Source organism: Fistularia commersonii, chromosome 11 (assembly GCF_037954325.1).
Source record: "Fistularia commersonii isolate RoL2024-O1a breed Wild chromosome 11, RoL_Fcom_v1.0, whole genome shotgun sequence".
Taxonomy (NCBI): domain Eukaryota; kingdom Metazoa; phylum Chordata; class Actinopteri; order Syngnathiformes; family Fistulariidae; genus Fistularia; species Fistularia commersonii.
Window position 1 is genome coordinate 18,401,766 of NC_141294.1, and position 23,206 is coordinate 18,424,971.

At 50.7% G+C, this 23,206-nt stretch overlaps 1 protein-coding gene across 1 annotated transcript in view; it reads left to right on the forward strand.

Moving 5' to 3' along the window:
- The window catches only part of grin2db (glutamate receptor, ionotropic, N-methyl D-aspartate 2D, b), a 48,672-nt gene extending 25,891 nt beyond the window's left edge, over nt 1–22,781 (forward strand). Inside the window, exons 7-16 of the mRNA XM_086155674.1 lie at nt 2,061–2,266; nt 2,387–2,555; nt 7,207–7,360; nt 10,339–10,464; nt 11,298–11,527; nt 11,877–12,037; nt 13,532–13,601; nt 13,700–13,817; nt 16,499–16,734; nt 18,720–22,781. Coding sequence (XP_086011800.1) covers nt 2,061–2,266; nt 2,387–2,555; nt 7,207–7,360; nt 10,339–10,464; nt 11,298–11,527; nt 11,877–12,037; nt 13,532–13,601; nt 13,700–13,817; nt 16,499–16,734; nt 18,720–21,902 — 4,653 coding nt within the window. The 3' untranslated portion in view covers nt 21,903–22,781. The remainder of the gene's footprint in view (nt 1–2,060; nt 2,267–2,386; nt 2,556–7,206; nt 7,361–10,338; nt 10,465–11,297; nt 11,528–11,876; nt 12,038–13,531; nt 13,602–13,699; nt 13,818–16,498; nt 16,735–18,719) is intronic.
- Nucleotides 22,782–23,206: the final 425 nt, after the last annotated feature.

Below are 23,206 nucleotides of genomic sequence, written 5' to 3' on the forward strand. Positions count from 1 at the left end.
CTGCTGGTTCCAACAGCCTGCAGGGCCTGGGTTCGGTGTGTCGTAACGTGCTGACTCCTGCCATTTCCCCCGTTCCCTTTCAATTAGAAGCTCCCGCGCAGGTCCTCCCACAACATGCACAGCCAGGATATGATAGTCGCCCACGCACACACACACACACACACATGCACACACATGCACATACACTTAAAGCTGGAACACATTCTCCCGTGTGTGTTCAACCAAACATATAAAGGAATAAATGTTAACACAGAAAAGGGACAAACATGGTTTTAACAGATGCATTCGTGTGCGTGTACACACACACACACACACACGCACACACGCACACACACACACGCAGAATATTAAATGTCTCTGCAGGGGCGCAGTGTCAGCCGGCGGCCAGCGGGGGCAGCGTCAAGACAGTATTTTCTCACAAGTATTCTTTAGAAGTATTTACATCCTCGGTCAGTGTCAAAGGTAATTTGACCTCTGACCCCATGCCTCACTGAGGGTCAAAGGTCAGATAAGAATAATCAGCTTGTCAGAATGAACGCTAAAGGCGGCGTCCTAATACAGAACCCCGAGAAATAATAAGAATAAGAACAACTTTATTTATCCCGAAGGAAATTGTTTTGCCAGAGTTACAAAAAAAACATAACAATAATAAATAATAGTAGAAGATTGTATAAACATTACAAAAAAAATAAAAAATTGGGATTTGGACTTTTTAAAATTTTTTTAACATTTTTTTTTCAATATAGCATGTCACATAACAATATTATAATATGTGTTTTTTCAGAGCGATGATTTGTGAGTGAAATCTTTCCAAAGCAACGTGCTGATTGGCGAGCGCGTTAAGGGTAAATCCTTAAAGGGGGAAATTGCCCTTTAAGGCAAGTCTTAATCAGAGGAGGGAGGCGGCCGATGAAGAGGAGGAGCGGCTCGCCATCGACAGCGAACTAATCAGAGCGGCCGGGATTAGATTCTCTTCGATTGGACCTGTCACGTCTTCCTCCCGACGGTGTCGATGAAGCGGGGGCGGCGGCGCTCGTCGTTTCCCCGGCAACTCCCTTCGTTCAATTCCGACTTTTTTTACGGCGCTGCCCGCGGCGCCTGTCGGAATAAGATTGTTTATTTATTTATTTATCGATTTATTTGGGTTTTTTTTTTTTTTGTCATTTATATTCTGATTTTACAAGTTTTTTTTTTTTTTTTTTTTAATAAATTGCCACCTCCCCACCCCCCCCGACACTAAATCTGTCATTTTCAATGCAGATTAATCCAATTATCTAATTTATTAATTATTTTCAGATTTTTTTTTTCCAGAGACAGACTTTTTTTTTTAATTTCTTTTTAATCATAACTCATTCTGATTCTATTTCACACAGCTTATTTTACTCCAGAATTTTCACCTATATCGGAATATCAAAAAAAGTTATGTCTTTGACATTTTTTTCTTTTTTCGATACATTTCTAGCATATTTTCTCTTTAATGCCAGATTTTTACAACAACATCTGCTATTTATGCTAATTCTAAACTTCTGTATGCATTTTTTTGTCACTTTGAACTAACAGGCCTTCAGATATTAAATTATGTTCATCATTTTATTTTATTTATTCTAGATTTTAGCAGTAGTTTCATCCCTTGTCACCATCTGCTAAATATTTTGCAGACGATGAAGTGATTTACTGTTTCTTTTTGTTTTGTTTTGGTTATTTTGATTTAAAAATCGGACGGTTTCTGTTTCTCCAGTTATTCCAATATATATGTGTGTGTGTATATATACATATGAAGACTGTTTATTTACACAAAAGCACATTTGAGCTAATTTCCGTCATTTTTTTTCCTGATTTGCTGCCTCAGCGTTCATCTTCTGCATAGTGGGAATAATAACCATGGACAATCAGATGTGTTGAAATGTTTTTATTTTCTCCCTGCACTGAGAACAACCCCGTTAGCTATTAGCTAATCAGAATCCTACGTCCCACGGGTGTAATAACACAGTAACAACACGGCGATAGGGTAGTAATAACATAGTAATAAATTTGAGCGCGTGACCTCCTGTGTCTCCCAGGTAGGCTGGTGGGAGAATGGCGTGCTGCGGCTGCGGTACCCGGCATGGTCGCGGTACGGGCCTTTCCTGAAGCCCCCGGACGACGCGCAGCACCTGCGTGTGGTGACGCTGGAGGAGCGGCCCTTCGTCATCGTGGAGCTGGCGGACCCTGCCTCCGGCACCTGCATCCGCGACTCCGTGCCCTGCAGGAGGCACCTGAACGACAGGTCAGAGCGCCGTAACCCTCGGCAACCGGGGGGATCGACGGGGAACGATCGATCGGGTTTTTATCGGATTTCGTCGATGGGTTTTTATCTATTTATTTTTGTCCTCTCCTTACTCGTCAGCTCCATCCACGAGGGTGTGGCCCCCATGAAGCAGTGCTGCAAGGGCTTCTGCATCGACATCCTGAAGCGTCTTGCCAAGAACGTGGGCTTCACCTACGAGCTCTACCTGGTGACCAACGGCAAGCACGGGAAGAAGATCGACGGCGTCTGGAACGGCATGATCGGGGAGGCAAGTGTGTGTGTGTGTGTTTGTGAAACACGTTGGTAGCTCACTATCACTGAACACTGACAATAAGAAGTAGAATACTCTATTTAGAAAGTAGTCAGAGTACTTGTTAGACCACACACACCGACTCAGATCCTCCAGGTATTTGAAGTCTTGAGTACTTTTAAGGACGAGCGCTGATTCTTCTCTGCGGCACTCAGATTTTCCGGGCATCGCTCCCGGATGGTTCTTGCTAATGAATCATCGGATCCGTTGAGGAGCTGTTGGTTAGTTGCCGTGGTGATGGATCGCCACACGCAAACATATGTTTAGAGCCTCGGTTGTATAATATCATGTGTCACGATAAGAGCAGGGCCAGGGTGGGATGTTATTCCAGTGTGTCCACAAAGCCTGAATAACTTGGTGAATGGTTGTGTGTCTATATGTAATGTATGAATTAGTGAATGGTTGTAATATCTATATTTTATTTATTTATTTACGTTTTATCCATTCATTTATTTATTTTATTTATTTATGTTATTTGTTTATTTATTGTTATTTAGATTTATTTATATGACGTAAACAAGAGGATGAATGGTTGTGTGTCTATATGTAATGTATGAATGAGTGAGTGGTTGTAATCTCTCTCTCTCTCTCTCTCTATATATATATATATATTTGTTATTTTATTTTATTTGTTTATTTGATTTATATGATGTAACGGAGAGGGTGAATGGTTGTATGTCTCTGTAAAGTGTGAATGACAGTGAATGGTTGTGTGTATTTGATGTATGAAAGACTGGGTGAATGGTTGTGTGTCTATATGTAATGTATGAATAAGTGAATGGTTTTAATATCTGCATGTATTTTATTTATCTACTATTTTTTATCCATTTATTTATTATTATTTTTGTTTTTTTTAATTTATTTATCATAATTTTTATTTTATTTTCATGATGTAAATGAGAGGGTGAATGGTTGATTGTCTATATGATATAAATGAAAGGGTGTAAGGTTTATTTCTGTAGTAAATGTGAATGAGGGGGTGAATATGACATCTATGACTGTGTGAATGGTTGTACTGTATGTCCATATGGTGTAAATGACATGGTTGTATGGTTGTATTTCTTCATGATGTAAATGAGAGAGTAAACGGTTGAATGTCTCTGTAGGATGTGTGAATAGTTGTATGTTTATAGGACTTGTGAGGGAAAGGACAATTTTGAATGTTAATCCAGTGCGTTGGACGAATAGCCCGCTAACAAGGAGACCCCGGATTATACATCCGTCCATAAACTCCTAATAAACGTTCCTGCGTTCCCGAGCCCCGCCGGGTGGGTTTACCCAAATGCGTCTCATTAGGTAGCGAGCGCATACTCCCGCGCCGAACCGGAGAGCCGATATTAACCGGAGCGGTGGATTTGAGCGGGTATCGTTAAGTTGAGTCGCTCCCTGTCGCGTGGCGTTTAATAAAGTGGGGATTTTGTGCTCCGCCAGCTTTCATTCGTCAACAAGGACCTATTTTTTTCAATTTCCTTTTAAATAATATTCAAATAAATAGACCTCTCGGGACCGGGAGTCCTCATACGAGTACAGTAGTGTTCTTTGCAGCTAACGTTAGACACTGCCCTCTAGTGGTTGTACTTAGCCGTTTGCTAACAAGCTAGAAGGCAGCTAATTACAAAGTGCCTGATTAGCGGGGTAAAGGTGAAGTGCTTAATGCTAGGAGTGCTAGCTTTTGCTCGCTAGGAGTCAAGAGAACGGTTAATTAAAATAAAAGGGGGGTTGATTGGGTTTTGATATCGTCCCATCACGGACACACACGCACACACAGACATGCGCGCGCACAATCGCATGCACGCACGCACTTGAAACCTTAAAACACTCATCCGCTTCTGCACAACAAATGAAAGGCATACAGTGTATTTTGTGTGTACTCTCAGAAGCAAACAAGGTCGTGCACAGGCAGTTAAACAAACACACACGCACGCTCACACACACACACACACTCAAAGTCTTAGAACACTCATCTGCTTGTGTGCATCAAATAAAGGCATATACTTATGCTTGCACTCGCACATAGAATATAAACAAGGTCATACACAAGTCGAAACACACACACGCATGCAGACACATGCACACGCTAAGAGCCTGGACACACATGTACACGTCTGCACTCTTTACACACAAAAAAAAAAAAAAACTCACACACGTAAAACCGCATATGTGCACAGAATGGAGGATGAGTTCTACATGGTTACACACGAGCATAAACCCATTTGTACACACAAACACACAAACACACACACGCAGAATGAAAGTGATAGCAGCCCCGCTGTTCCATTGAAGCTCCCAGCTGTTCCAATCGTTCAGAGAGGGGGGGGTGGATGAGATGTCGCACCTTCACAACAACCGGCGCTTCCCTCCGCCGCCTGAGCCCGCCCGGGTCAGAGCCGTCCGTCAGATCAGTTTTCACACACCGAGGGCGAGGGGGGGGGGGGGGAAGGGGGGATGGAGGGGAAAAAAAGAAAGAAAGAAGAGAAAAGAAAAGGCCGAGCAAATGTTGTTTTCTCCGTCTGTCTTCTGATCAGACGCTCTGAGAGCCCGTCATTCTTTGATCAGGTTAATCCACGCGCCGCAGCCGAGGGGGGGGGGGGAAGCTGGGCGGCGAGGGGGGGAAGGGGGGAGCGGCGAGGGGGATAGGAGGGGCGGCTCTATCCTTGTTTCCCCGCTTCGCTTTGTTTATTCGGTTTAATTTCTGCTGATTTGCGGCAAAATGCAGGAAACAGGTTGCCTTAAAAACATATATATATAATTAAATAGAGAAAATCAAAAATCATTCTATTTATTCATATAGATTAAGTCATATATTGTCAAATGTACACATGAATTCATCATTGATTCACAAAGCAAAATATTAATTCTTCATACATTTATAGATATACACTCACCGGCCACTTTATTAGGTACACCATGCTAGTAACGGGTTGGACCCCCTTTTCGCCTTCAGAACTGCCTCAATTCTTTGTGGCATAGATTCAACAAGGTGCTGGAAGCATTCCTCAGAGAGTTTGGTCCATATTGACATGATGGCATCACACAGTTGGCGCAGATTTGTCGGCTGCACATCCATGATGCGAATCTCCCGTTCCACCACATCCCAAAGATGCTCTATTGGATTAAGATCTGGTGACTGTGGAGGCCATTTGAGTACATTGTCATGTTCAAGAAACCAGTCTGAGATGATTCCAGCTTTATGACATGGCGCATTATCCTGCTGAAAGTAGCCATCAGAAGTTGGGTACATTGTGGTCATAAAGGGATGGACATGGTCAGCGACAATACTCAGGTAGGCTGTGGCGTTGCGACGATGCTCAATTGGTACCAAGGGGCCCAAAGAGTGCCAAGAAAATATTCCCCACACCGTTACACCACCACCACCAGTCTGAACCTTTGATACAAGGCAGGATGGATCCATGCTTTCATGTTGTTGACGCCAAATTCTGACCCTACCATCCGAATGTCGCAGCAGAAATCGAGACTCATCAGACCAGGCGACGTTTTTCCAATCTTCTATTGTCCAATTTCGATGAGCTTGTGCAAATTGTAGCCTCAGTTTCCTGTTCTTAGCTGAAAGGAGTGGCACCCGGCGTGGTCTTCTGCTGCTGTAGCCCATCTGCCTCAAAGTTGGACGTACTGTGGGTTCAGGGATGCTCTTCTACCTACCTTGGTTGTAACGGGTGGTTATTTGAGTCACCGTTGCCTTTCTATCAGCTCGAACCAGTCTGGCCATTCTCCTCTGACCTCTGGCATCAACAAGGCATTTCCGCCCACATAACTGCCGCTCACTGGATATTTTTTCTTTTTCGGACCATTCTCTGTAAACCCTGGAGATGGTGGTGCGTGAAAATCCCAGTAGATCAGCAGTTTCTGAAATACTCAGACCAGCCCTTCTGGCACCAACAACCATGCCACCTTCAAAGTCACTCAAATCACCTTTCTTCCCCAGACTGATGCTCGGTTTGAACCGCAGGAGATTGTCTTGACCATGTCTACATGCCTAAATGCACTGAGTTGCCGCCATGTGATTGGCTGATTAGAAATTAAGTGTTAACGAGCAGTTGGACAGGTGTATCTAATAAAGTGGCGGGTGAGTGTATATATTTCTCCTATTCACATGCACGTTTAAATCCATCACACATATATAGATATATACATAGTTTTGTTGTATATTCACCTATAAGTTTAGATATATCACATTTGTGAGTGTATATTATATAATATAATGTATATTAGTTCATCACATGCAACCAACTTAAAAATGTGAAATTTGTGGCTAGGTTAGATTTAATTGAAGCCAACAGCAGTGGCTATGTGGAGAAGAATCGGTTCATTAATAATTGGCGTATAAATTGAATAATTGAGTACGTGTATTTACGCGTAATTGTCCGTAGGCGGGAATGACAGGTGATGTTGCGTTTAAACCCCGCCTCTCGACCCCAATGTCAGCCGTGATTGGCTTTGAGTCCAAAGTATCCGCTCCCCATATTGCCATTCTTTTCTCCAAACATTTTTGTTTTTCTTTTGATTATGATGTTCAAAACAGGAAGCGTTTTTTTTTTTTTTCCAACCTAAAGGTGTTTACTTGAAGCCCCGCCCCCACCCGTCTCCGCAGGTGGTGTACAAGCGTGCCGACATGGCCATCGGCTCGCTGACCATCAACGAGGAACGGTCCGAGGTCGTGGACTTCTCCGTCCCCTTCGTGGAGACGGGGATCAGCGTCATGGTCTCCCGTAGCAACGGGACGGTGTCGCCCTCCGCCTTCTTAGGTAAGTGTGTGCACGGGCGCGGGTGTGTATACGCGTGCGTGCACTAAACTAATCCAATCACGAAGTGTTGACTTTGCATAAAAAAAAAGAAGGCGCCTTAGTCTTTGGCTGCTTGTCCTCTGGTGGAGATTAGCCTCTCCGCCGGAGCCGCCCGGCTCCCCGACTCCCCGACTCCAACTTCCCCTCTGTCAGCAGACTCCGGGCTGGGAGAGGGGGGGCTGTTCGATAGGCCGCATCCACATGATTGATGGGAACCACCTTAATGGACTTGAGTTGGTTTCTCTTTCTATTTCTCTGCTGGGGGATTTTAATCCGTCATCCCCCCCCCCACTCCTGAATTACACGACCGCCCCCACCACAATCCCCGGTCGCAACAGGAAAAATAATAATAACACCGATATCAGACAAAGCCAGAATGATCCATCAATCTGGGCTAGGACGCGTGTTTCAGTCTCTTCACATCAGCTGTTATTAGCCCACGCTAAATGTATATGTATGTGATTCGCCTGTGACCTTTGACCCCTGGGGAGATATACTCCGAGCCCGTGCAAAGGGACGATTGGAAACACCGCATGTTGTCGATGTAAACGAAAGAAAAAAAAAAATAGCAACCCGCCCCTGTGTTTTCAACCTCCGGCGTTTTTTACATTCGCCGGAACTTTGACTCCCGAGTGATTGGGCTTAAGAGTTTCGTGGGTTTTTCGGTTTTGTGATCCGAGCCCGGATCTTAGAGCATGTGGGATGTGAGTTTGACACCGACGTGGCCGCCGATGTCTGCGAAGCGGCGATCAAAAACAGTCGGACGATCCACGTGCCACTAGGTAGCCCAGAGAAAATCATCATCATGAGTGAGGTGGTGCCCGTCGTGGACTCATCCATGAAGAAATGGGGAAGTTATTGTTGGTGAGATACAGCGACGGAGAGCAAAAGGCAGGAGATATTTCCGGGGATTCTGTGCAGCAGACGGCGGAAACGTCAACGGACAAGACGTCGTCGGAGGAGTCTTTCAAAGCCGGTCGCGGACGGTTTGATCGTTTTAAAAAGAGCAGCGGCGTTCACTCTGTCTCTAATTGAGGTTTAGACATAAAGTGTAGCAAAGTGTGCAAGTCGCATTTAGCAACACGTTGTAGCATTAAGTGTGTAGCCAGTAAGTTAAGTTAAGCGATGCACAAAATGAAAAACTCCCCCAACCTCCTCCTCTGCCTCTGGCATCTACAGGCAATCTTCAAGGTAAACACACTTAAAAATGTTTTTATTTCTTTACATTCTCTTTTATTATGTGTTGGTATTTTTTTATACTTTGTTACAAATGAAGTACTTTAAAACACGTGACAAAAGCAAGAGGGATAGAGTGGATTAACAGCTTTTCAATTAATTATAATTGGGAGATTTAATTTGATATATAAGCAGACTGAGTAACCAGCTCGGCCATGGAACCCGTTAAACCCCTAAGTCAAGGTATGACTGTATTATATCATTTTTCTCTATATCGTCCTTTAGTTTACGTAAACTGTCTTGTTTACAGCTGCTTTGCAGGCTAGTAGTCTGTGTCTTCTTTGGATTGGGCGACAAGTTTGGCAACTCGCTAGCTACCTGCTGCCTCCCACTGACACGGAAGAGTATTAGATTACTGTCACTAGTGTGCAGCAACAACACTCCCAATGACTAAATATTTATATGTAACAGTTTGTTGATCACAAAAAAAATGTTTAAGGCCAATTAAATAATTTTGGATAATTTTCACAATGCACACCACTAGTGTGCAGTGGCACAGTGGCTGAAAAAGCGCTGACGTTCCCGACTGTCCTCCGTTGAGTCAGGAAGCGACAGTGCGGTATATACTCGAGACAATAAAGAAAAAAAAAAGACCCAAATCACCAGAGGTTTAAAGGAGCTGCCGGGAAAATCGCCCAAGAGAAGCACCGCAGTGAATGACCTTCTGTGTACTTCATACAGGTACACCGAGCCTGCACTGTATTTATTTGTTTAAGGACGGAGCTAATATGGCTTAGGGGGGGAGGCTGGGGTTGAGGGAGGGAAGAACACTGGAGAGTGGTGGAGGGTGTAAGTGTATTTGTGTTTTGGGTTTTGTGCAAGGGGTGAGTGTAGTCGGAGGTGAGTCAGGTAAGCACAGTGGACGATGTGAGTGTAGTTGGTGGGGTGGGTACAGGGAGGGGTGAGTGTAGTCGGAGGCAAGTGCAGTGGAGGGTGCCTAGTTTTGGGATGAGCACAGTGGAGGGTGCGAGTATAGTCGGAGGTGGGTATAGTGGAGGGTCACTAGTTGGGTGGTGAGAAGTATAGGGAGGAGTGGAGTCGGCAGTCAGTACAGTGGAGGGTGACTAGTCAGGGGTGTAAGTACAGTGGAGGGGCGAGTGTGGTTGGACATGACTACAGGGGAGGGGTAAATGTAGTTGATGGGGTGAGGACAGGGAAGGGGCGAGTGTAGTTGGTGGGGTGAGGATAGTACGGGGTGCATACCATTACTGGGGTCAGCACAGTGGCGTGTAGGTGTGTTTAGTCAGGGGTTGAGTATATTGGAGGGTGAATTAGTATGGGGGTCGAGTTTATTGGAGACCTGAGTGTAGTTTGGGGATTGAGTACATTGCAGGGATGAATGTAGTCTGAGGGTAGTACAGTGGAGGGTGGCTCTAGTCAGAGGTGAGTACCATGGGAGGGTGAGTGTAGTTCATGGAGTGAGGACAGTGTAGGAGTGAGTGTAGTAAAAGGCCAAGAGCAGTACAGGGGTCAGAACAATGGGGACACGAGTGTGGTCTTCGGTAGGTACTGGGAGGGGTGAGTTTACTTGTGATAACAGTAACAGGGATGAGTACAGCTGAGGGGTGACAAGAGTCAGGGGTCAGTACAGTGCAGGGGTGGGTGTAGTGGAAGCATGAGTGTAGTCTGCGGTAGGTTCAGAGAATGGGTGAGCATAGCTGGGGATGAGTTCACCCGTGTGTTCCCTCTCCCTCTGTCCGCAGAGCCCTACAGCCCCGCCGTCTGGGTGATGATGTTCGTCATGTGTCTGACCGTCGTAGCGGTGACCGTCTTCATTTTTGAGTTCTTCAGCCCCGTCGGCTACAACCGCAGCCTTCAGACCGGCAAGAGTGAGTCCGCTCGCGGTTTCTCCCTCCTCCCCCTGTCTCTCCCCTCCACCCCTTTCCCTGTCCTATCTGGATTTTCAACAGGAGCCACGTATCCGTGACGATCTGATGCTGGACTACCAGGGGCTCGGATGGACTCTGGTCCTGTCAAGGCCAAACGTCTGTGAGAACAGCATGGTCTTGGTGATGTAATCGAGAAGAACCGCATTACCCACAATCCTAGGGGCCAACGGCCACCTCTTTAACCGGTGGAGCTCGATTCTGACCGTGGATGTCAGCTAGCCTCTTTGCTGCCATCTATTTGGGCACCTCTAGCCTCCAACCCAACGCTTTGCCTCAATCGTTCATTTGCCAGTTGTCGTTGTTTAGCTCTGCCAAATAAACACGTTTGCCCTTAGTTCCCTCGTACCTGGCATCCAGATTGAGATTAGACGATTTTCCTTCCTGTTGCTTATTTCAGACAAGACATCGGGGAATTCATTCTTGCATAGCTTTTGCCGGTACTGGTTTCAACTGCATATTTTGCTTTTTTTTTTTTTTTTGATAAAAATTTGTATCTGAACTGCAAATAAGCACTGCCTGCCACTGATGCCCAAACGAAGGAACTTCTCCTTGGAGCAATGGCAACTATTACTTAACCAGTGCCATTTGAGCCTTCTCCGCTACCTTCGGACAACCTCCCAATATTCTAACGTAATCACAGGCTAGCTTGAATCAGAGCAGCGGAAACTAGCTCAGTGTGCGAAAACAAACTAAAGCTCCAAACTCGAATGCCGATTCCCTTTGCCCCATCATGCCCCTCTTTTGTGTCGCCTCTCGTCGTCTCCATCGGACAGAAGCCGGAGGTTCCACCTTCACCATTGGGAAGTCTGTGTGGCTCCTGTGGGCCATCGTCTTCAACAACTCTGTGCCGGTGGAGAACCCGAGGGGGACCACCAGCAAGATCATGGTGCTGATCTGGGCATTCTTCGCTGTCATCTTCCTGGCCTCCTATACCGCCAACCTGGCCGCCTTCATGATCCAGGAGGAGTACATCGACACCGTGTCGGGCCTCTCGGACAAGAAGGTATCCCGTCGCCTCGGGTGACAGCAGGGAGCCTGGGGGCCGGGAATTAAAGTCTTAGAGCCGGGCCAAATCCAGGGAATTAGAATCCTTAATTGATTAAAGCGCAGGAATTTAGAAAATGAGCAAAATCTCATTTGAGGTATTTGGGGTTTACAACAGTCCTGGAGTCCTTTAAGAAGGTCCTAAGTAGTACCGCGAATCTGCCTTCAAACATTCGGTTTGTTGTGAGTTTCGTCCGGGAAAGTGGACAGAAGTAGGTCAGACATATTGGTGCACAGTCTCAACCCCCCACCCCTTCTCCAACTTCTCCTCACCCTCCAACTCCGCCTCCTGTTCCTCCCTCCTCCAGTTCCAGCATCCCGAGGAGCAGTACCCGCCGCTGAAGTTTGGCACCGTGCCCAATGGGAGCACCGAAAAAAACATCCGCTCCAACTACCCGGACATGCACCAGTACATGGGCAAATACAACCAGAAGGGAGTGGAGGAGGCCATCTTGAACCTCAAGACCGGGTCCGTCCTCCTTCCGGCGCCGCCGTGGCCGCCTCGCCCATTTCCCCATCACGCCACTTTTGTTTTCTAAAGACGTTTCACCCGCAAAGTGGCCAAAATTGGCTGGCTTGAAACAATAGCTAAGGACACTGCTCCTCTTCTACACTTCTGGGGCGTAGCTGTTTGCTGTTGCAGTCTTGGGACCCTGGTCTCCGCACCACGGTCTTGGGACCCTGGTCTCGGGACTCTGGTTTAGGGACCCTGTTCTCAGGACCTCAGTCTTGGGACTCTGGTCTCGGGACTCTGGTCTAGGGACCCCGGTCTAGGGACCCAGATCTAGGCACCATGGTCTTGGGACCCTGGTCCCTGGACTCTGGTTAAGGGACCCTGGTCTCGGGACCCCGGTCTCGGGACTCCGGTCTCGGGACTCCGGTCTCGGGGCTCTGGTTTAGGAACCCTGGTCTCGGGACCCTGTCTCGGGACTCTGGTCTCGAGACTCTGGTGTAGGGACCCTGGTCTAGGGACCCAGATCGAAGCTCCACGGTCTTGGGACTCTGGTTTAAGGACCCTGGTCTCGGGACCCCGGTCTTGGGACTTTGGTCTCGGGACTTTGGTCTAGGGACCCTGGTCTAGGGACACAGATCTTGGCACCACGGTCTCGGGACCCTGGTCTTAGGACTCTGGTTTAGGGACCCAGATCTAGGCACCACGGTCCGGGGACTCTGGTCTCGGGACTCTGGTTTAGGAACCCTGGTCTCGGGACCCCGGTCTTGGGACCCTGGTCTCGGGACTCTGGTCTCGGGACTCTGGTCTAGGGACTATGGTCTCGTGTTCTGGTCCCGACTTTTCGGAAAAAAAAAAATCAAGTATCGCATCTGAAATCCTTAACCCCAACATGCTTCCGTGAAACCCGACTCTTGTCTCAAAGTGCTAGTGTGCGCCGCTAGTGAGCATCTTTACACGAAACCCTACAGAATATCTTCTTCATCCGTGCGCGGACTCCGCCACCTCCCCCGTACCACCCCTTCTTTCCTGTTCCGCTCTCCTCCGCCCGTCAGCTGCGGGATAATCCCCTCCTCCACTTCCACCTAAACCCCTGTCATGGCTCCTGTCGCCTCTTCGCCCCCGTGCAGAACACCATGCAGGAAAGAACAGGGGAACTCTACCTCCGTCGGTCCCCCCCTCCCCTCCGCAGCGCCTCCTCGCTGTATTTAAACTTTATAATCCTCATCACTCTCCGCTCGCCATGCCGCGTCTGAAGTGTGTAAATCTTCCCCACCTCCTCCTCCTCTTTCTCCCTCTATCCTTCTTTCCGTTCTTGCTCTCCATCCTTGTGTCACGGCGCTCCTCGCATGGTATAAATCCCATTTTATTCTCCTGTTTCTAGTCTCCCTTTCGCGATTCCAACCCCTTCTTTCCCTCCATTTTTTTGTTTATGCCGTAGCCCCTTCCTCCCCCGTCCGCTTCCAGACCATCAAATCATAAACTAATTCTCCCCCCCCGTCCCCTCTGCAGGAAACTAGATGCTTTTATTTACGATGCTGCAGTGTTGAACTACATGGCCAGGAAGGACGAAGGTTGTAAGGTGAGGGTTGACCGAACACGCGCGTGCACACACACACACACACACACACACACACACACACAAAAACAACACGCTCTGATTGGCCTCCTGTCTCCTAGGTGATGACCATAGGCTCGGGGAAGGTTTTTGCCACCACAGGCTACGGTATCGCCCTGCACAAGAACTCTCGCTGGAAACGTCCTCTTGACCTGTCACTGCTGCAGCTGGTGGGAGATGGTGAGGAGGGGGGTTGGGGACCCAGTTGTTCACTTTTTTTTTTTTTTTTTTTTTTTCGGATTTAATCCAGATATTCCTGATTTTATTCCAGTCTCCACTTATTATTATGATTGGATTTTATTTCAGGGATTATTAATGGCGGGGGGGGTGAATCCAGATTTTACTCCAGTTGATACAATGTTGTTTTTTTCATTTTTTTTTAACTTTTTTTTTATTTATTTGTTATTTTAGTCCAGAAATTATTACGGATTTTATTCTGTTTTTTTATTCCAGTTTTTATGTTTTTTTTTTTTTTATTTTATTTTAATCCCGATATTAACATATTGTTAGTTGGTTTGAGAGAGGAGGATACAGAGAATAGGGTTAGATGGAGAAGGTTGGTTCGCTGTGGCAACCCCTGAAGGGAAAAGCCGAAAGAAGAAGAAAATTCTTCATTTTAATCCAGTTGTTATTATGATTTTTTTTTTTAGATTTTAGTTCAGTTTTTATACTGATTTTGTGTGGTTTTCATGCCAGTTATTATTATGGATTTTATTTTGGATTTTATTCTAGATATTGATATGGATTATATTCCAGGTTGGTACTGCTAACGAATAGATGATGACCCTTTAATAACCCAACACATGTTTGATATACGCGGCCCCAACGTGCACATGTGTGTGCATGTATATGGACCCGGATATGCGTGTGATTGTGAACGATCGAGTGTTGATATATGTCTGTGTACAGCTGTGACTGTATGTTTGCATCTGTCCGCATGTGTGTTTGTGTGTGTATGGTTCTAATGTATGTAATTTTGAATGTGTGTGTGTGTGCGTGAATACGATTGTGGGTATGTGTGTGATTTTGAGTGTGTGTGGGTATGTACTCACGAGTGTGAGTTGGTACATGTGTGTGCACAGCCATACACGTGTGCATATGTCCACGTGTGAGTGCGTGCATGTATATGGAGGTGTGTATGTGTGTGATTTTAAATGTGTGTATGTGCATGCCATAGGAGCTGGCATATGTGTGTGCACAGCTGTGAATGTACGTTTGCATCTGTGTGTGTGTGGGTGCGTGTATATATATGGTTCTAAATATGCATGTAATTTTGAATCTGTGTGTGTAGGTTTGCAAGAATATGGTTGTGTATCTGCATTGGAGGAAGAGGGGATGAAGGATGGTGTTTGTTTTCACCGGAAATCATTCAATCTGAGATGTTTGGAGCTGCAGAGTTTCTCTTATTACATTGTGATTACACGGTTATGACACTGTTATTACATCGCCTGTGTTATAGCAGGAAAATAGAGATCAAAATGCCAAAAATTTGGGGTATTGCTTTTTTTCTCGATTTGAGGTGATCCCTCGTGGAGGTCCAAATGATCTCTCCCTCCAGAGGCAGGGCCTTCCAGGATGCCGATGGCGTGTTATCGCATAGTTATATCCCAGGAAGGGGTTGGGTTTGCGGCCCCCCCGTCTCAGGCGTCACCCCTCCAGCTCAGTGGTGTCTCTGGGTTGCATCACCGTCTTGTTGGATCACACGATCCCTCCTATTCTGGGAGGGGGTCCCGACTTTGCGCATGAGTCCTCACTTGGATATTTAAATACATGAGATATACAGGTGTGTGTGTGTGTTTGTGTTACAGACTCAAGCGTCGGGATCTGTGTGATCGGGTGATGCTAGTGATCATGTGTGAAGTGATCAGGTGACCTGTGTGATCAGCAGGCCCATGTGATCAGGTGACTGAAGTGATTAGGGGACAAGGGATCAGGAAACCCGGGTGACCATGTGACCCTTGTGATTGATTAGGTGCAATCAGGTGACCAGTGATCAGGTGATCATATGACTGAAGTGATGAGGTGACTATTGATCAGGAGACCGTGTGACTCCATACATCAGGCGATCATGTGATCTGCGTGACCATGTGACTAGTGATGAGGTGATTATCGCGATCAAGTGACTGCTCAGTGTTTGACCCTTAGCGGGGAGGCGGAGCCAGACTCCCCTGGCTCCGCCCCCTGCGGCTCTGCCCAGATGTGGATGTCCATTCCCTGGAGCTCTCCACCTCCTGATGGAAGTTCTGACCAGCACAATTAAATGATTATGATCGCCTGCTCCTGTCTCCGTCCATCTCCGACCCCCCCCACTTCCCTTCTTCTCGCTCCCCCTTTCCTCCCCGCCGCCTCCCATCGCAACGCTCGCCCTCCCTTCGTCAAACATTCCCTCGACGCGTCTCTCCATCCGACGCGCGGCAGTTCGACCTCTCGGGCCGCCGCACCGTGGCTCCTTCTGCCCCCTTCCAACCCCCCTCTTCTGTTCCCTTCCTAATTTACTCTTGCTTACAATGTAGAAATTGGGTTGTCGCTGCCGTTTAGCTTCCCGGAGCAGCTTCATCACCTCAGACTCCCGCTCTCCCTTCCTCTCTCGCTCTCTCCCACTCTCTCTCGCTATATTGCTGACCTCTGACCTTGAAGAGTCACCTTGGGTGGCGGCTAGCAAACCACGGACAGGCTTCTCTATCTGTCTATCATTTCAAGATGTAATGCTAAGCTAAGTGCCGTGTTGCTCTGATATTTTCGGGTAGAACATCATGGCCCCCGCTGGCGATAATGTGATGCGGTGATAACGGTAATAGCACAAGCTAACTTTTTTTTCTCTCCTTTGCTTCCGATCCTTTCTTTTTTTTTTTCACCTCCAGATGAGATTGAAATGCTGGAGCGCCTCTGGCTGTCGGGCATCTGCCACAACGACAAGATCGAGGTGATGAGCAGCAAGCTGGACATCGACAACATGGCGGGCGTCTTCTACATGCTGCTGGTGGCCATGGGCCTCAGCTTGCTGGTCTTCGCCTGGGAGCACCTGGTCTACTGGAAGCTGCGCCACTGCATGGCCACCAGCTCCGGCAGGCTGGACTTCCTCCTGGCCATCAGCAGGGTCAGCAAACCCCCCCTCCCTCCCCCTCGATCTGTTTGTTTTGTGTGTCGGCCATTTGTCCGATCGGGACGCCGTCTTCTCGCCGCTCAATCTGGAGACTTTATTCCAGTTATTATTATGGATTTTTTTTTTTTATTTGGATTTTAGGCCAGCTTTTTTGGGGGGATTTTTTCCTGTTATTATGTTGTTTTTTATTCCAGTTATTATTAGGTTTTTTTTTTTCAGATTTTAGTACAGTTTAGTCCATTATTATGGATTTTATTCTGGCTGTTATTCCAGTTATTTTTATGTTTGTTTGTTTTTTTTCTGATTTTAGTCTTATTATCATTATGATGGGTTTTTATTCTGGATTTATTCCAGATATTATTGTGGATTATATTCTAGGTTCATACTTAACTGCTAGTTTTACAGCCTTTTGATAAACCCAAATAATTAATTAGCCACTGTAATTTCAAGCGCACAGATACATGTTTGACACATGTGCATGTGTGTGCATGTATATGGACCTGGATATGTTGTAATGTTGTGTGTGTCTGTGTGTGTGTGTGTGTGTGTGTGTGCACGAGTGTGAGTTGGCACAGGTGTGCACAGCCTGAATGTATATGGTGCATGAATGTAGTTGTATGTATGATTTTGAATATATGTGTGTGTGTGTGTGTGTGTGTGTGTGTGTGTGCATGCACACGTGCATTAATTCGTGTGAATGCATGTGATTTTGAATGTGAGTTGGGTATATCCATGTGTGCATAGTAGTGTGTGTATTTTGGCATCTTATCCACGTGTGCATGCATGTGATTTTGAATGTGTGTGTGTGTGTGTTTGCACACAGTGTGAACTGGGTATACATGAGCGCATTGCAGTATGTGTAAATGTGTCCCTGCCCCTGTGTGTGTGTGTGTGTGTGTGTGCTTGCAAATATATGGACCTGGGTATGCATGTGATATGTGTGTGTGCGTCCCGTGCTGTACCCTTCCTCATGCGTCGCATTGTGTGGGAATGTTGGAGAGTCTAGGGGGGATGGGGAGCGGGAGGTGTGTGTGTGGGGGGGGATGGGGAGCGGGAGGTGTGTGTGTGGGGGGGGGGGAGTCAATTCGACTCTACCGGGTCAGTTCTGGGGATTAATTGAAATTCAATCCGGCTCCCGCCCTGGATTTCATCCTCTGACAGTGACCTTGGTCGAGCCGCTAGCGCACGCATCCCATTAGCGCCGCCGCGCGGACATCAACCTCCTCCCCGTTCCTCCGATGTTCTCCCAGCTGTATTCGGGTCTCCATGCGTGTTGTTTTAATATGTGAAGAAAGCCGGATAAATGGGGGCTGGGAGTTTTATTGGCAGGAAAAAAAAAAAACAAAAAAAAATAAAATGAAGCAGCGTATGCGTTTTCATTTCCGTCATTAATTAGCATTTTTATTCGCATCCGTTTCTTTTGATGCTAATGAGCGCGCGCGATTTTACTGTTTGTTTAAACTCCCCCCGGGACGCCTGACAAATAGAGGACTGCCTTTTACCGGTGCGGAAACCTCAGACGGATCCTGGCTCCGTGTGCGGCGGCCATCTGCCTCGACCGGCTGGGGTAGAAGGAGGGAGGGAGTTAGAAGGCAAGAGTGTGATAGGGATGGAGGGAGGATGTGGGCGCGAATGATCTCATACTGATAATAACAGTAGTGCTAACAGCTAGATGCTAATCTCTGAGGTGATACAATGATAGCTTTAATAGCAGTAGATCAAACCACAGGCCCTTGGAAGGACTCTGGAGAAGACATGAGGTTACTTGCATGGTGGGAAATCCCCCCGACAGAGTAAGCCGACTAGGGGCTAGGCTAATGCTAACTCTAAGCTTTCTCATAGCCGTTGGCAAATAATGAGGATAAATGGATATTCACACAGAAAGCTTGATGTCGATGGATCGAAGGATGCGAACATATTTGCGCTTGTAGCCCGATAGATACCGGAAGGAGTTGACGGTGTTCTCTGTGCGTTCCCAGGGCATGTACAGCTGCTGCAGCTTCGAGGATGAGACGGCGCCGGGCGGCTCCAAAACCCTGTCCCACCATCACACGGCGATGGTCACGGTGTCGTCCCAGCCGCACGTCGTCTCCGCCTCCATGGCGAACCAGGCCATAGCCATGGCGCAGCAGCCGCCGCCGCCGCCTCAGTCGCAGCAGCAGCAGCAGCAGCAGCAGCAGCAACAGCAGCAGCAGGCGCAGCCCGTCTACAAGACGCCCCTGCCGGGCTCCCCTCCCACCGTGGTGCATTCAGGGACCGGCCTGGGTCCCCCCAACACCCCCATCGCCGGCGCGCCTCTCCCCTGTTCCACCTTCCTGCCCCGGCCGGACCGCAGGCTGGCCGTGGTGGACCGCTGGCGGCTGCCCAAGTCCGCCACGGCCACCAACCCTCTGGCTGTCAGGGGGGGCCTCGCCGACATGGGACCCTTCGCCCAGAAGGTCCCGCCGACCTGGGCCTCGACTGCCGGAGGGGGCGGGGGTCTCGACGGCTATAAGAGATACTATGGTCCCATTGACCCTGAGGGACTGGGGCCCTGCATGGAGCAGCAGGCAGGGTCCCAGACCCCCAAGACTATGCCCCGGGGCCACCCCCCGCCTCCCCCGGCCAGTGTGGCCTTCTACTCGGAGAAGGGGCCGGACCACGGGGTGGGGAAGAGGGCGGCGGGCGGCGGCAGCGGGGGTCAGGGGAAAGGGGCCGGCAAAGCTCTGGGCACGCCACGGCTGCCTCCCAAGAGCCAAGCCCCCCTGCCCCCTACACCCCCCCTGCCGCAGCCCTCCCCCCCTCTCCCCTCATCCTTCTGGAGGCGGCGCAGGCCCAAGAAGCCCAAAGAGCACGGCGGACCCTTGTACGAGAACATCCTGCCCCTGGGGCGGAGGGTGGAGGCGCGGGACGGAGCGAGGGAGGGCGGGGGGAGGCGGACGCGCCCCCTCTCCCCTCCGCTCTCGCTCCCCATGCCGGTGCCCCTCAGCCCCTCCTACACCCCCCCGTCGCCCTCGGCGTCCTTGCACTACACCTCCACGTCCTCCTCCTCGTCCACCTCCAGCACGTCCTCGTCCTCCTCCGCCTCCTCGTCGCGCTCCACCTCGCCCACGTACTCGTACAGCTCCTCGCGGAGCACGCGGGACAGGACGGGCGGCGCCGACGGCGAGGACGACGACGACGACGAGGAGCTGACGGAGGAGTCCAGCCTGCTGCTCGGCAGGGGTCGGGACAGGGAGCGCTCCGTCGTCCGGCCGCGCTCCCTCAGCCACGGCCGCCTTCCGCCGCCCATCCCGCCCAGGAAGCCCCGCCCCTCCTGGGGCGAGCGCGAGCGCGAGCGGGGAGGGAGTCAGCTCTCGCAGCTCCAGGAGTGGTGGGCGAGCTGGAGCGAGCGCGAGAGGGGCGCCGGCGGCGACTCGGCGAGGCAGAGGCGCGAGAAGAAGAGGAGGAAGGAGAAGGAGAAGAAGAAGAAGAAGAAGAGCAAGAAGCGGAAGAAGCGCGAGGAGCGCGAGCGCGAGCGGGAGCGCGAGAGGAAGCGGCGGAAGGTGAAGAAGAAGAAGAAGAAGGCGCTGAAGACGAAGAAGAGGAAGAAATCCATGGGGGGGAAGCGGTCTGAGCCGGAGGAAGGCGACGTGGAGCCGGACCGGGAGGCCGAGCCGGAGGGCGAGCGGGACGGGGGGATGCGTAGCTACTCCCCCTTCTCCGGGCCTTACAGGGGCCTGTTCGGGGAGAAAGAGCGCGACTCGTGGGAAGGGGAGCGGGAGCGGGGAAGAGGCGAGGAGGGGGAAGGAGGGAACGACAGGGAGGAGGAGGAGGGCGGCAGGAGGCCCAAGAGCTCGCACTCCAGGCATCGAACCCCCAGCAAGCGCTACCCCAACCTCAACAAGCTCCCCGCCTCCGTCAAGTTCTGGGTGAACGGGAGGGGCGACGACACCAACGCCCCGCCGACGTCCCTCCATCCGTTGCTGCCGTCGTACAAGCGGCGGAGGAGCGGCGGTATGGAGCGGGAGGACGGCGGCCGAGTCGGCGAGCGGCGCCCGCTGCTGATGCATTACGAGAAGGAGAAAGCGCACACCAGAGAGGGGCTGTCCTTCCACGAGTGGGACTCCGTCGACGACGACGACGACGATGACGACGACGACGACGACGAGGAGGAGGAGGAGCGGGAGCGGGTGAGGGGGCGCGGCAGGAGGGCGGGTCGGGCGGCGGCGTCCGAGTCGGAACGGGATCGGGCGAGGCAGGAGGACAGCTACTCGGACGAGGGCTCGTCCGGGGAGTTCGGCCGCTTCGAACGGTACTGGGAGGGGGGCGCGGGGGGCGGCGGCGGAATCGGCGGAGGGGGTTGGTTCTTCGGCACCTACCCCTCCAGGGAGAGAGGGGGCAGCGTCAACAGCCGAGACGACTCCCTGCTGGGCACCAGAGCGGAGGGCTGGATCAGCGGCGACTTCTGGGGCCCGGGTGTCGGGTGGGGGTCGGGGGGGGGCAGCGGCGGTCTGGGGGCGCAGTGGCCGCCCCCGCCCGCCGCCTTCCCCCCCCCGAGGAGGTACTGGTCCATGGACAAAATCCCCGTCAAAGGGGAGAAGAAGTGGAAAAGCGGAGGCGGAAAGAGCAAAGGGCGAGCGAGGGACCGAGGGGAGGGGGCGGGTAGGGGCGCCACCTGCTCCTGCAGCCTCTACCCCCAACCCCACCCGTACCCCCACAGCCACCCGCACCCCGCCCACCCCCGGAGGGGGGGCGCCACTCCTTCGCACAGCCAAGAAGAGCTCATCCCCCACTGCCACAGCTTCAGCGGGGGGTCTCGGCCCAAGCCCCTCCCCCCGAAACCGGACCCCGGTCAGGCCAAATCGGGTAGCCAATCGAACCTCAGCCTCGGCGCGCAGCCCCTCGACCACGCCCCCCAGCCCTCGCCGTCGCCGCCTCAGCCGCCCTCGCTGTCGCCGACGTCCCTCCCCATGCCCATCCCCCCGCCGCCCTCGTCGTCCTCCGTCTCGCCACCAGCAGGCGTCGGCATGGCGGGCCAGGGCCAGGCCCCGCCCTCGGCCAGCGCCAAACTCCAGTACCAGAGACTGCGGTCGGTGCCCCAGCCCAGGAGGTTCTACTCTCCGCACCTGCCACTCAAAGCCAAGAGCCTGTGCTCGCGCCGAGGCTCCGCCCACTTCTCCAGCCTGGAGAGCGAGGTATGACAGGGGGGGAGGAGAGAGGGAGACGCAGGAGCGAGCGCCGCCGCCAATGCTCTCGGCCGTCCCGGAGTCGACAACGCCGCCGAGGGCCGCCGTCTGGCGTCCGTTGCCGCGGGAGCCGCCCGGCGCGAGGGTGGCTCCGCCGCCGCCGCCGCCCGCTCCTTTGTACACGTTCTAGTGAGGGCGACGGTGAGGCACCACACCACGGTGAGCTACCTCCCCCTGGGTGGCTCCCGCGACGACGAGAGCGAGGGCGAGGTCGCCGTCCCGGCGACGGCGGCGGCGGCCCCGGAACTTCTCCTCCGCTCGGAACTGAGCTTTGTGATGTCATCAGTTCTTCTCCCCTCCCCGAGTCACAACTACGGATACAATTAGCCTCAGACCTGTGAGTAATGATGTCATATTTGTACACGCACACACACACACGCACACACACACACACACACACTGACACGTGCACACACGTAGACATGTACACTCTGAGCGTCTCCCTCCCTCCGGCTTTGAAATCCCTCCTCCGCCCACCTGAAGATGTTTGGACCACGGACCTTCCTTATGGCAGCGGGTGAACTGTGTCACGGCGGTGGAGAGGCGGCGCCGCCCGAGCCCTTCCGCTACCAAACGCCAACGATTTTGTAAATCAGTCGTCGCGAAAAAGCAATTTAAGTCACCTCCACCCCTTCACGCACTTTGGCCGCCCCCTCCTCTGGGTGGAACTGCCGGGCCTCCTCTCGGTCCCCCCCCCCCCCCCCCCCCCAAGGACCATCTGATGTGATGTCACCTTTTACTAGGAACTCAAAAAAAAAACAAAAAAAAAAAAACAAGACAAACCCTTTGAATCAATCGGACGGAGCAGGACCTGACGCTCCCCCTCCTCCTCCACCCCTTCGTCGGAGCCAGGAACGTCCAAACAAAACTGATGTTTCAAAAGAGACCTAACAAGAACAACAAAAAGGGACATGTAGCAAAAATTTTCCTCCCTTTTTTTTGGGGTTTGTCTATTTTCTTTTCTCCAATCTTCTAGTTTTGGATCCTACTCATGTTTCTCTGCTGCGTTAGTGTTTTTGGAGGAGGGGTAGGTGGAGGAGTTGGAGAAGGAAGCTGGATGTGGCTCCTGTTGGGAGTGGGAGGGACTCGATAGCCACAACTGTTTTTGTTTTTGGCGCAGGAGCCTTTAAGCTAGACTCGCATTGGTGATTTGTTTTCATACAGAAGAAGCTGCAACCCCCCGAACCCAAGTGCATGTTAGCCTCACCCTCAATCCCCACATGTGGAGCAAGCCGGCATAGCAATTGGTGCAGTACCTG